We start from the raw sequence: 14,635 nt of genomic DNA, 5'->3' as shown, positions 1-14,635 counted from the left end.
AATACCATTCTCCAATAAAAGGAAGCAGGGCTCTGTGGAGAAATGGCTGATTCCAGGACTACAGTTAGGAAAAGAGAGGATGAGGCTGAAGCATCTTACTGTGTCAGAAACCTAATGATCGGCCGCGCCAAGAGGACACAGGAGACGGCTCAAAGGGACTCCCACTGGCCAAGTCGGGACAGCACCAATACAAACGAGGAGAGTGATAGATATAGCCATTGAATAAAATAGAAACCATGGGCCAAACTGATATAGATAATTAGGCAGACAAATAAGAGAGAAGAAAAAGCTTATCCTTACAGTAGAATGTCAACTAATAAACATAGAAGGAATAATGGACTTAGAAAATCACCATATGGCCAGCATCGTGTGTGTGTAGAGAGAGAGGAAGAAAAAAAAGGAGGAGGAGGAGGGGGAAGGGAGGGAATGGGAGAGAAAGAGAGAGAGTAACAAAGTGTGGTAAAATGTCACATTTGGGGAATGTGAGTGATGAGTACACAGGAATTCTTTGTATCATTCTTGCAGCTTTTCTCTGTCTGAAATTATGTCAAAAGCTACAAAAAAATTTGTAAAAATGACTACCCACCTACCTAGCTATACAAAACACTGAAATCAACTAACTCATAAAACATCTGAAAACCGGGAAAAGGGAACTAACGATTAGGGAACAAAAGCCCAGAGGTGATTTGGCAAATAAATGAAAGAATAACCCACCCAACTTGTAATCACCTGTATCACCACTTGAATTATTAGAATTCAACTAATATCTTATAACAAATGCGGTATTTTATAATATTTGATTGAAATTTTTAAGCCATAATTTGTCCTAGGCTGTTTATAAATAAATATATGCTAAAAGGGTGCAGCTAGACTCACCTTAGGATGTCTCCGTACAAATTTGGCATAACAAGAACATCAAACTGGGACGGATCTTGGACCATCTACAAGGAATGGATTTGTGCATTTAGCAATCAAAAACAGCACACCATACATATACACTATACACCACAAAAAATAGCAGGTAAGTATGAATATATACTTACATTCAAACATACTGTATCCAGGTACATCTCATTAAATTTAATATCTTTACAGTTTTCTGCAACTTCCCTGCATTTTTGCAGAAAAAGTCCATCTGACATTCGCCTGTATTTAATCAAATAAAAATTGCTGAAAGCAAAGACTTGCAGAAAGAAAAGGATCAAATCAGAGAAGTAAGTTAAAGATATTTAAGTTCCAGAAGACAAGATGTCTGATTTCAATTACAGTAAAATTCTTTTTTTAGGCAGTTAATAAAATGCAAATTGATAATATTTTGGGAGGCCAGCCCCATGGCCGAGTGGTTAAGTTCGTGTGCTCCGCTTCGGCAGCCCAGGGTTTCGCCAGTTCGGATCCCAGGCGCAGACATGGCACCACTCACCAGGCCATGCTGAGACGGCATCCCACATGCCACAACTAGAAGGATCCACAACTGAAAATATACAACTATGTACTGGGGGGCTTTGGGGAGAAAAAGGAAAAATAAAATCTTTAAAAGAAAAAAAATATTTTGGGATACTTCTGAAAGCACAAAAATGTAAAACAGTGTGAGCATAATAAAGAAGACTATACTTTTACAGTGCTGTCCAGCAAAAATTAAGAAATATCTATTAATAAGAAAATGTTAAAATTACTTTAAAAGGTTAACTTATTCAATTATTTAAATGGCTTTACTATTTTATATGCTCAACACTTTCCTTAGGTTAGGAAACATGTTTCCTTATACATTCAGAGTTGGCCTTTAATAGACTGGGGACGAGGAGAATTGAAACGGCTAGAATAATACATCAGATGGCGTTAGCACTATTAGCACTGACTTGTAAGCCCCTGAGCATGTGGCCATTTTAGAAACACTCCCACTATTCCACTTCTACAACTTAAATGACCCTGCCCTTTTATCTATGTGGACTTAGTTAACTGGACACAGTATCTGGGGATCCAGTCTCCAGCTTCCTTCTCTGACAATTCTCAGTCCCTCCTTAACCTTCCAGGACCTGAATTCCTGTCCCTTCCAAATTTGCTCCATTCACCCAGTGAGGCACACTTAATAGGAGTTTATGACACAAGAGAAATGCCTGACCCTCTGATTGGTTACAAGGTTATTTTTCAGAAATATCAGGAATCAATGAGCAAGCTGGAGCGAACAAAGGAAAGCCCTGTCATTCCTCTCCCACAAAGCAAGACAGGGTGCTGGCCCCTGCAGGGACTCACATGATGTTGGCTTTGTGCACGGCTGTGACATTGCTCCGGTGATTGTTCCGGGCGTACTCAAATGCAAACTCAGCAATGCGCTTGCTCGCCTCCTCAGTGATAAGCTTGATGCTCTGCACAACTCCATCCACGATCTGAAAGAGAGGAAGTCTTGCCTCACTGGAAAGAGTGTGGCAACAACTCAGTGCTACACAGCTGGTGGTGTGTAGCCAACAGCATTTGTGACATGCTCCCACAGTGCCAGCTACCCTGGCACCATGCGTACAGTATGTCAGTGTGGTTAATGTTAACCCCAGCCCCACGGGGTAGAGATTATAAGCCCTGCTGTACAGACGAGGAAAACTGAGTTGCAGAGATGGTCACCTGCCTGAGAGCACATCTGTGAAGTTAAGGATTCAAAATACAAACAGAGGGATATTCCTAACCACTATGTCCTGCTCCTCCTAGCATCCATCTGAGCACTGCTGGCCAGCAACCCAGGACCAAGACAAACACCAACACCTCACAGAGGTGAAAGTGAACTGTCTCTGGGAGATATTTTCAGCTAGGCATTTGACCAACTGTGCCAAAGGCACAGAAAGCAACCCAACTAACAACAAAAAAGTATCTGAAATAAACATACCACATGCTCAATCCCACTGTATTCTCCTTCTGTGTTCTCTCGAATGGTGACAATATTTACGTCAGTATAAGGGGTTTTATAGCCTTCGATTGAGACACATGGCCGCACATTTGCATAAAGGTCAAATGTTTTACGCAGCAATAAATTCATAGATGGGTGACCAGCAGCTATTGGGGTCTTTAATGGGCCTGTAATAAAGAAGAATACCCAGATGACAATAGGATACATTCTAATCTTTTTTCTTCTTCTTTATAAACACAAGTACATAATGTTTATTTGAAATTTCAATTTTTTTTTCACTTTTCCATTAGAGCTGTACTTAGGATCCTTTCTTTGGACGTGATGTAGTTGTGCCACATGTTGAACACACGTGTTTATGAACCAAGCAAGAGTCCTTTGAAAGGACAGGCAGACACTCTGTTTCGAAGTGTGATGTTCTCTTCATCGTGAATGAGTCCACCCATGGCTGGTCACTCTCAGGCAATCATTCGGTGCTCACTCTCTATATCACCTACTAACCCCCTGGGCTATCTGGCAAAATGTGTTCTGCCTCTAACTTGACCCTCTCCCTCAGATTCAAATGGAGGAAGAAAACTTCTTCATGGAGGCTTTCTGGAACACTACTGCATTCCTTAATAATACTGAGCACCTTCTGACTGAGGACCAAGCACTGTACCAGGTGCTTGACATGATCTAATCCTCGCCACCAATCCATGATGTATCAACTCTGTCATTTAAAAGGAAAGGAAAGGGACCGGCCCGGTGGCGCAACAGTTAAGTTCACACATTCTGCTTTGGCAGCCCAGGGTTGGCCAGTTCGGATCCCGGGGGCGGACATGGCACCGCTTGGCAAGCCATGCTGTGGTAGGCATCCCACATATAAAATAGAGGAAGATGGGCATGGATGTTAGCTCAGGGCCAGTCTTCCACAGCAAAAAGAGGAGGATTTGCAGGAGATGTTAGCTCAGGGCTAATCTTCCTCAAAAAAAAAAAAAGTGAAGGAAAGCATCAGCCCCGGTGGTCTAGTGGTTAAGTTCGGCATGCTCTTCCTCAGCAGCCCAGGTTTGGCTCCTGGGTGCGGATTTACACAATTTATCTCCCAGTGGCTATGCTATGGCAGTGGCTAACATACAAAAAAAAAAAAAAAAGAGGGAGATTGGCAGCCAATGTTAGCTCAGCACAAACCTTCCTCAGCTAAAAAAAAAGAAGGAAAAAAATAAAACAAAATGAAGAGTAAGAAATTAGCCCAAGCCTCCCCCAGTCAATGAGCGTCAGAGATGAGATTCAAACTTGGATCTGTCTGGATTTAAAGCCTATGCTGAATTTGAATCAGTCACATGTTAGTATTTTGAATCATGACCATAAGCATGAACTAATTAAAATAATAATAAAAATGTAAAAAATTATGCAAAAGACCAATCTATGTGAAGATACATATATACTTTCATTTGACCTTTGCCAATAGTACTTTAATGTTTTTACTGGGGAAAAATATGTCCCAAAATTAAAAATAAAGCATCTTACTATGAATAAGTTGCTTCATAAAAGGACAGTTTTACTTTAATAGTCAGGCCTTAGTTAGTTTAAATGCATAAACTTTAAAAATATAGCACCTGTAGCAGAAATCAATAATAACCATCATATCCATTTCTGTGCTACCTTTCAAGCCCATCTTGTTCTTATCCATGGACTCTTTGGCTTCTGGAGGGATCATCCACTTTCCTCCCGGTCCTTGAATGGCAGTGACATTCCGCTCCTCCCACTGAATAGGCGCCTAGATGTCACACCACAGAGCACAGTGAACTGGAAAGCCTTAAACATGCCTGCCATTCACACTACAATTACAAACAAACTTCTTCAACTTTGGATGCAATTGGTGAAAACACACACAATAAAGGTCTAGGAAGTTCCTGGCATGCAAGATGAGATGTCATTCTCCAGCATGCCCAGAGGAATTCTCCACGTTACCCTTGCCCAGCCATCACTCCTAGCTGCCACCTACCCACTTTTTTTCACAACTTTTAATGTGGCTATAATTACAATACCACAAGGAGTGGAGAAATATGGTTTGCAGAAACATTACATAGTACTGATACATGGATGAACCTTGAAAACATTATGCTAAGTGAAAGAAATAAATCATATAAGACCATATGTTCTAAGATTCTATTTATATGAAATGTCCAGAATAGGCAAATCTGCAGGTGGAAAGTAAATCCAGTGGTTACCTACGACTTGTGATGAGAGGGGCTAGGTGAGAGAGAGGGAAGGAATGGGGAGTGACTGCTAAAGAGTATGGGGTTTCTTTCTGGGTGATAAAAGTGTTGTAAAATTAGATTGTGGTGACGGCTGCACAACTCTATGACTGTACTAAAAACCACTGAATTGAATTACATACTTCAAATGTGTGAATTGTATGGTATGTGAATTACATCTCAATAAAGCAGTTAAAGAAAAACACAAAAAACAAGATACACTACATAACCTCCGAAGGCACCAGTTTTAAGGTATAAACCAGTGTCTTCCTTTCTTTCCACCCACATCCTTCAATGTGTACACGCACATCTAACAGCGAGCACACTGACTGAGCGTGTACTAGGAATAGGAACAGAGTAAGACATGAGCCTGTTCACAAGGAGCTTACAATTGAGTGAGCGATCATATTTCAGTTCACTCGGGGAATTTGCTACTGCCTGAGTATCATTTCCTCTGTAGGAGTTTTAATTAGAAGCTCATATAGAAAAACAATGTACGTATAATTTAAATAAATTGCATTTCTTGATTTACAGCTGTTGATATAACCATCACTGTTTTAATCTTACACATTTTTTCACCTAGCAGCTATAAATAGCAATAATAAAGCATCATGTCAAACAAAATCCAAGTTTCCTAAATTCCCCAAAGAATTTTAAAATATCTACCTGCACTGGACCAGATGGCTTTCCTGGGGAATGCTACCAAACTTTCAGAGAGGATTTAATACCTATCCTTTTCAAGCTAGTCCAAAAAATTAGGGCAGATGAAACACTTCCTAACACATTCTATGAGGCCAACATCACACTGATACCAAAGCCTGACAAGGACAACACGAAAAAGGAGAACTACAGGCCAATATCGCTGATGAACATACATGCAAAAATTCTCAACAAAATTATGGCAACCTGAATTCAGCAATTCATCAAAAGGATCATACATCATGATTAAGTGAGAGTCATACCAGGGACATAGGGATGGTTCAACATCCGCAAATCAATCAACGTGATACACCACATCAACAAACTGAGGAATAAAAACCACATGATCATCTCAATAGATGCAGAGAAAGCATTTGACAAGATCCAACAGCCATTTGTGATAAAAACTCTGAACAAAATGGGGATAGAAGGGAACTACCTCAAATAATAAAGGCCATATATGACAAACCCACAGCCAACATCATACTCAATTGGCAAAAACTGAGCACCATCCCCCTGAAAACAAGAACAAGACAAGGATGCCCTCTCTCACCACTCTTATTCAACATAGTACTGGAGGTTTTGGCCAGAGCAATTACGCAAGAGAAAAGAATAAAAGGAATCCAAATAGAGAGGGAAGAAGTGAAACTCTCGCTGTTTGCAGACGATATGATCTTATATATAGAAAACCCCAAAGAATCCACTGGAAAACTCTTAGAAGTAATCAACAACTACAGCAAAGTTGCAGGGTATAAAATCAATTTACATAAATCAGTAGCATTTCTATACTCTAATAACGAACTACCAGAAAAAGAACTCAAGAACACAATACCATTCACAATCGCAACAAAAAGAATAAAATACCTCGGGGTGAATTTAACTAAGGAAGTGAAAGACCTATACAAGGAGAATTACAAGGTTTTTCTGAAAGAAATGGATGACAACATAAAGAGATGGAAAGACATTCCACGCACATGGATTGGAAGAATAAACATAGTTAAAATGTCCATTCTACCTAAAGCAATCTACAGATTCAACACCATCCCAATCAGAATCCCAATAACATTCTTTACAGAAATAGAACAAAGAATCCTAAAATTCATATGGGGCAACCAAAGTCCCCGAATTGCCAAAGCAATCCTGAGAAAAAAGGACAAAGCTGGAGGCATCACAATCCCTGACTTCAAAACATACTGCAAAGCTACAGTAATCAAAACAGCATGGTACTGGTACAAAAACAGGTGCACAGAACAATGGAACAGAATTGAAAGCCCAGAAATAAAACCACACATCTATGGACAGCTAATCTTTGACAAAGGAGCTGAGGGCCTACAATGGAGAAAAGAAAGTCTCTTCAACAAATGGTGCTGGGAAAACTGGAAAGCCACATGTAAAAGAACGAAAATTGACCATTCTTTTTCACCATTCACCAAAATAAACTCAAAATGGATCACAGACCTAAAGGTGAGACCTGAAACCATAAGGCTTCTAGAAGAAAATGTAGGCAGTACACTCTTTGACATCAGTATTAAAAGGATCTTTTCAGACACCATGTCTTCTCAGACAAGGGAAACAACAGAAAGAATAAACAAATGGGACTTCATCAGACTAAAGAGCTTCTTCAAGGCAAAGGAAAACAGGATTGAAACAAAAAAACAACCCACTAACTGGGAAAAAATATTTGCAAGTCATACATCCAACAAAGGCTTAATATCCATAATATATAAAAAACTCACACAACTCAACAATAAAAAAATCATACAACCCAATCAAAAAACGGGCAGGAGACATGAACAGACATTTCTCCAAAGAAGATATACAGATGGCCAAGAGGCACATGAAAAGACATTCATCATCGCTGATCATCAGGGAAATGCAAATCAAAACTACACTAAGATATCACCTTATACCCATTAGAATGACAAAAATAACTAAAACAAACAGTAACACATGTTGGAGAGGTTGTGGAGAGAAAGGAACCCTGATAAACTGCTGGTGGGAATGCAAACTGGTGCAGTCACTATGGAAAACAGTATGGAGATTCCTCAAAAAATTAAAAATAGAACTAACATACGATCCAGCCATCCCACTACTGGGTATCTATCCAAAGAGCTTGAAGTCAGCAATTCCAAAAGTCCCATGCACCCCAATGTTCATTGCAGCATTGTTTACAATAGCCAAGACATGGAAGCAACCTAAGTGCCCATCAACAGATGATGGATAAAGAAGATGTGGTATATATACACAATGGAATACTACTCAGCCATAAAAAAGAACAAAATCGTCCCATTTGCAACAACACGATGGACCTTGAGGGAATTATGTTAAGTGAAATAAGCCAGATAGAGAAGGACAATCTCTGTATGACTTCACTCACATGAAATATTTAAAAATGCAGACAAAGAGAAGAGATTAGTGGCTACCAGGGGAAAGGTGGGGTGGGGGGTGGGCACAAGGGGGGAAGGGGTGCACTTACAACACGACTGACAAACAATAATGTACAACTGAAACTTCACAAGATTGTAACCTATTATTAACTGAAGAAAAATTAAATTAAAAAGAATATCTACCTGCATTGAAGCTATTAAAATATCTACCTGTTAGAATAATAATACTTCAGGCTTGATGATAATACCACATCAGAAATTTTTTTTTTAAAAAGTCTTTCAAAATCTCTTATATCATTTTTTGAAATATCAATTCAATTCTCCTTTTTGGCAGGAAGGCAGACTGAGGTAGACCGGTGACTTGGCAGGGCTTAAAGACCTTAAACCCAGGCAGGATTCAAAGATCCACAAATATGCCAGCACTACTTTGATTACTTCATATACAACCGAAGCTAATGCAGGAGCTTAAACTATCGACAAAGACAGCTGCAAACAACACTGTTAAAGTTAAAATCTGTGAAGATGAACAACAGACCTTACGAACTGCAGACAAACGGGAACAATTCATTCCGTTTCACAGGGTTCACAGACTCCAACTGGCCAAGAAAACTTTTCTACAAATTATTATTAAAGGTAATTTTTAAGCCCACTTACTTTGGCAGCATCAAATATCTTCATAACTGCAGCTGAAATTTCTGGGCCAATACCATCTCCTGGAATTAAAGTTACTGTCTGAACCTGAATACAAGAAATCATCAAAGAAGATAGTAAGGATTGATTTTTGAAGGTTTAAAAAAGAGTATCATTGACAAAGAAATCCAGTTTATGGCAGGGGGGGGAGGTCTCAAAAAAAACCAAATGCCTTTAAGAAAACAGACCTACCAACTGCCCAAGGGCTCGTCAAAATGGAGGGAAGAGTCAAGAGACTCCACAATTCTACTCTTTACCTGAGTTGAGGGGTTTTAAAAAGAATTTAAGTGATGCCCTATAGATAAAACAAAAATAAATTAAACTACCAAGTAGACATCCCAATTGATCTTTCTTTTCGGACAAGCTAGAAAGAGACCAATTAATTCAAGTCTGTAAAACCAAAGAGAACAAAGAATTTCAACAATGTTCTCTCACTAAAATTTACAGGGTTTCTCATGAGAGTAAGCGCTTTCTTCTCCAGTGGAATCCTGGAAAGCTTAGTTTCTCACACCACTTGTTCAGTCTTACAAAACACTTTCAGACACATTTCCAGAATACCACTGAGGTCTGTTTTGGTACTCAGAGAAAATCAGACTTCACATCAAGAGAGGGTCTCTATTTTTCCGAGTTCCTCTATAAAACTGGTTCCTTAAGGACAAATGCAATCTAAATAAGCTCAGCAAAGTTTATCTGCAACCAATAAGAATAGCATATGTGGGGGCCGGCCCCATGGCGGAGTGGTTAAGTCGCAAGCGCTCTGCTTTGGGGGCCGGCCCCATGGCGGAGTGGTTAAGTTGCAAGCGCTCTGCTTTGGGGGCCCAGGGTTTCACCGGTTCGGATCCTGGGCGTGGACATGGCACCACTCATCAGGCCATGTTGAGGCGGTATCCCACATGCCACAACTAGAAGGACCCACAACTAAAAAAATATATACAACTATATACTGGGAGGATTTGGGGAGAAGAAGAAGAAGAAGAAGAAGAAAAAAAAAAAAGATGACTGGCAGCAGTCGTTAGCTCAGGTGCCAATCTTTTAAAAAAAAAAAAGCTAGGTTCACTATTCTTGAGCTTTAAGTGCAAGCCTCATTCTGCCTCTTTTGCATAAGCAGAGACAAAAGAACTCTTTGGCTTGTTCTTTTGATTCTCCCAACATGTAATAATAAATGTCATCAGGCCACCAGAAAAATCTACTTTTCTTCCACAGTACCAAAGGCAAATGGGAAAAAACGTGCCATGGTCTTATACATCCCTCAGAATAAGATGTTTATGGGCGTATAGGCATTATGAAATCCAAATCAGATTTCCTAAGAAGGGGGTAAAATAAAAACGTATAGGAAGTCACTGACCCACAGTCTTAGAACACTCTAAAAATGTGGCATCAGCTTTTAAAGCACAGAACTCTAATGTTGAGAATTCTAAAACCAGCAGATTTAACGAGAAATAGATGATCCACCAACATGCTAGTCTATAAAGACTTCCTAAGGAAAGTATATGCCTACAGGGCTTATCTTACAGATGTCTGAGGCATTCCTAACTGGCGACCAATCAACTGTTTTTAGGGAAGCTCACAAAATAAAAATGCAAAGCGGGTTTTGAAGCTTCTCAACAATTTTCTCTCAACTTGTACTAGTTTTGAAAAAAACCATCTTACCAAAATGAGATTGTGAAATAAAGTAACAGGCTCAAGGGTAATTTCTATCTATTTTTAACAAGGCTCTTTGAAGACATTAATGTGACAGGCTTACACAGCCAGCTGTAATGTAATTCTTTCAAATGTGCAAGTGACCTAATAAATTTATGCATGTTAGCCAATAATTTAAATACATAGTGTAAGTATGGCCAATATTCCCTAATTTTAAATAAATGGAGATAAAATGCTATATAATAAATGTGTTAGAGCATCTTTCTTGAGAAACTTCTAAAAGGAAAATATAAAAATGTAATTATACTCACACCACCAGCAAAACCTCTGGTCACCTGTTTTTGGTTGTGGAATGCCCCCAGCAGCCGAGAGACCTACATTAATATCAACAAAAAAATATGATGCACAGAATTAAACCACATATAGTAAAAGGTAGAGATGAAGCCATTTCTGATGGCTGATAATGCTGCAAATTTGCACAGACATATTTGGGAACTTTCAAGGAATATTTTTCTCATATATTAGCTCAAAGTGGCAAGCTATCTCAGATTTGAAAACCTAAACATTCAGTTTACCCTTGCTTTGAGAATTTAAGTACTATATACTTTAAATCAATTTTATGAATATAAGTTGTCAAAAGACGTTGAAGGTAGAATGAAACTATACTTTTTTTAGCTCAAACAATGGATTTTTCTCAGATGAATATTGGATTTTTTCTCCCATGAATATTAAGAAATCACACTTCATAATAAAATCTAAAAAAAGTTTACTTAATGCTATTTTGACATCTGTGTCATATACAATAAAGATTTTAACTAAATAATTTATTTCTTCTGATAATACAGGTAATGTGGTCATTATTATTAATTGCTGGGATGGGGAAAGATACAAAAAGGGAAAAAAAAATCACCTAGTAACCGCACTACCCCAAGATGTTACCACTGGTACATTTTTTTTCCACTTAACACTATTACATGCCAGAAATATAAATTTTAAAATGTTATTTCAAACTTGAAAAACTTGGCCCTTGAAAACTGGTACAAAGTCATATTACATTATAAGAAACAGAATGTAATCAAAGAAACTGGGTACATAGACCAAAGGTATTAAAATGTATTAAAAGTTTTAAAGGTAACTTTTTTATGCTAGATACATGAGCAAAGATGCATTTGTTACATCCTGCCTTAGTCTTCCTTTTTGGGGACAGTTCTTACAAGACCTGAACCTTTGCTGTAATATTGGCATCTACTAACAAGACACCAACGAACAGTCAAGAAGATACGAATGAGCTGCATTCTCTAACCTGGTGTCTACAGTCATCTCTCCAGACTGAAAATAAAAGATAGGGCAAGACCCGAAAGAATACTCTGCCAAAACCACAGGCAAAAATTTTAATCCTAGACTGAAACAAAAAGACAACCCACCAACTGGGAAAAAATATTTGCAAATCATATATCTGACAAAAGGTTAATCTCCATAATATATAAAGAACTCACACAACTCAACAATAAAAAATCAAACAACCCGATCAAAAAATGGGCAGGGAGTATGAAGAGACATCTCTCCAAAGAAGATATACAGATGGCCAATAGGCACATGAAAAGATGCTCATCATCACTGATCATCAGGGAAATGCAAATCAAAACTACACTAAGACATCACCTTACACCCATTAGAATGGCTATAATGACCGAGACAAAAAATAACAAATGTTGGAGAGGATGTGGAGAAAAGGGAAATCTCATACACTGCTGGTGGGAATACAAACTGGTACAGCCACCATGGAAGACAGTATTGAGATTTCTCAAAAAATTAATAATAGAAATACCATACAATCCAGCTATCCCACTACTGGGTATTTAACCAAAGAATCTGAAATCAGCAGTTCAAAAAAACTCATGCACCCCTATGTTCACTGCAGCATTATTCACAATAGCCAAGACATGGAAGCAACCCAAGTGCCCATTGACTGATGACTGGATAAAGATATGGTATCTATACACACACACAATGGAATACTACTCAGCCATAAAAAAAATGACAAAATCATCACATTCACAACAACATGGATGGACCTTGAGGGTATTATGTTAAGCGAAATAAGCCAGATAGAGAAAGACAAACTCTGTCTGATTCCACTTATATATGGAAGATAAACATGTGGACAAAGAGAAGAGATTAGTGGTTACCAGAGGGAAGGGGGCTGGTGGTGGGGGTGTGGGCACAAACGTTGAAGAGGCGCACCTATAAGATGACTGACAATAATGTACAACTGAAATTTCACAATGTTGTAAACTATCATAACCTCAATAAAAAAAAAATTTTAATCCTAGAACATGATTCATCCACCAGCGGATGGGCTATTAGAAGAGAGGCCAGTTAAAGGCTACTGTGAACTACAATGAGATATCACCTCACACACATCAGAATGGCTATTATTAAAGACAAGAAATAACAAGTGTTGGAGAGGTTGTGGAGAAAAGAGAACCCTCATACACTGCTGGTAGGAATACAAACTGGTGCAGCTACTATAGAAAACAGTACGGAGATTCCTTAAAAAATTAAAAAAGAATGGGGCTGGCCCCGCGGCTGACTGGTTAAGTTCGCGCGCTCCACTGCAGGTGGCCCAGTGTTTCGTTGGTTCGAATCCTGGGCATGGACATGGCACTGCTCATCAAACCACGCTGAGGCAGCGTCCCACATGCCACAACTAGAAGGACCCACAAGAAAGAATATACAACTGTGTACCGGGGGAGCTTTAGGGAGAAAAAGGAAAAAAATAAAATCTTTAAAAAAGAAAAAAATTAAAAAAGAATACCATATGATCTAGCTATTCCACTTCTGGGTATTTATCCAAAGAACATGAAATAAACAATTCAAAAAGATATATGCACCCCTATGTTCATTGTAGTATTATTCATAATAGCGAAGATGTGGAAGCCCACCAACTGATGAATGGATAAAGAAGATGTGGTATATATATATATATATATACACACACAATAGAATATTAATCAGTCATTAAAAAAAAGACAAAATCCTCCCATTTGCAACAACATGGATAGACTCTGAGGGTATTATGCTAAGTGAAATAAGTCAGACAGAGAAGGACAAATACTGTATGATTTTACTCCTATGCGGAAGATAAACAAACATATAGATAAGGAGAACAGATTTGTGGTTACCAGAAGGGACGGGGCTTGGGGAAGGGCAAAAGGGGTAAAGGGGCTCATACGTATCGTGACAGATAGAAACTAGACTTTTGGTGGCGAACACAATGCAGTCTATACAGAAGCTGAAATATAATAATGTACACCTGAAATTTACACAATGTTATAAACCAATGTCACCTCAGTAAAATAATTTTAAAAAATAAAAATAAAAGCTACTCTGTGACAAGCAACGTTATAAAATTTGCATGAGTCCTCCTCTCCACCCCCCAAAAAGAAGGGAAAGACATTCACACAAAACATACCCATGTCTTTGTGACAAATGACCCAGCCAACGACTGATTTAAAATGTAAATCCACGAGTGCAAAGATTTTTATGTTTTGCTCACTGTTTTATCTCCAGGCCTAGAACAGTGGCTGGCTCATAGTGGGTGCTCAATAAACATTTTTTGGAAAAACTGAGGCCAGCCTCAAGCATCTATCTGACAAGTTCCCACACCAGTAAACAGCTTTAATATTTGCATTGATTTTCTCTAACAACCAGTCACTTCCATGGTTGTCATCTCTCCTACATGACCTTAGAATAGGTAGTACTACATTTGAATCATTAAAATCACCCAGAACTTTCAGTAAAGTAAGATTTCTTAAAGCATAGATGGTCATCTACCTTATAATGTACTTGTACATATATACTACATTATTTTATTTCTATAAAACCTGGAGAGATAGGTATTAGTGGTCCTTTTCAGATAAGAAGACTAAGGCCGGGGCCAGCCCTGTGGCCAAGAGGTTAAGTTCACGCGTTCCGCTGCAGGCGGCCCAGTGTTTCGTCGGTTCGAATCCTGGGCGCGGACATGGGACTGCTCATCAGGCCACACTGGGGCGGTGTCCCACGTGCCACAACTAGAAGGACCCAAAACT

The 14,635-nt window shown here is 38.8% G+C and overlaps 1 protein-coding gene across 20 annotated transcripts in view; it reads right to left on the bottom strand.

Moving 5' to 3' along the window:
- The window catches only part of IDH3A (isocitrate dehydrogenase (NAD(+)) 3 catalytic subunit alpha), an 80,948-nt gene that overhangs the window by 45,574 nt on the left and 20,739 nt on the right, over positions 1–14,635 (bottom strand). For all 20 annotated transcript variants that reach the window (XR_011424937.1, XR_011424941.1, XR_011424942.1 and 17 more), the window contains 7 exons: positions 10,856–10,918; positions 8,868–8,951; positions 4,532–4,646; positions 2,873–3,060; positions 2,251–2,384; positions 1,044–1,146; positions 877–941 (listed from right to left, as the gene is read on the bottom strand). Coding sequence is in view for 10 of the 20 variants with exons in the window: in XM_070232677.1 (XP_070088778.1) it covers positions 877–941; positions 1,044–1,146; positions 2,251–2,384; positions 2,873–3,060; positions 4,532–4,646; positions 8,868–8,951; positions 10,856–10,918 (752 nt within the window). In the remaining 10 variants the exon portion in view is untranslated. The remainder of the gene's footprint in view (positions 1–876; positions 942–1,043; positions 1,147–2,250; positions 2,385–2,872; positions 3,061–4,531; positions 4,647–8,867; positions 8,952–10,855; positions 10,919–14,635) is intronic.

The sequence above is a fragment of the Equus caballus genome, chromosome 1 (genome assembly GCF_041296265.1).
Source record: "Equus caballus isolate H_3958 breed thoroughbred chromosome 1, TB-T2T, whole genome shotgun sequence".
NCBI classification, from domain to species: domain Eukaryota; kingdom Metazoa; phylum Chordata; class Mammalia; order Perissodactyla; family Equidae; genus Equus; species Equus caballus.
This window is presented reverse-complemented; position numbering and strand designations above follow the sequence as displayed.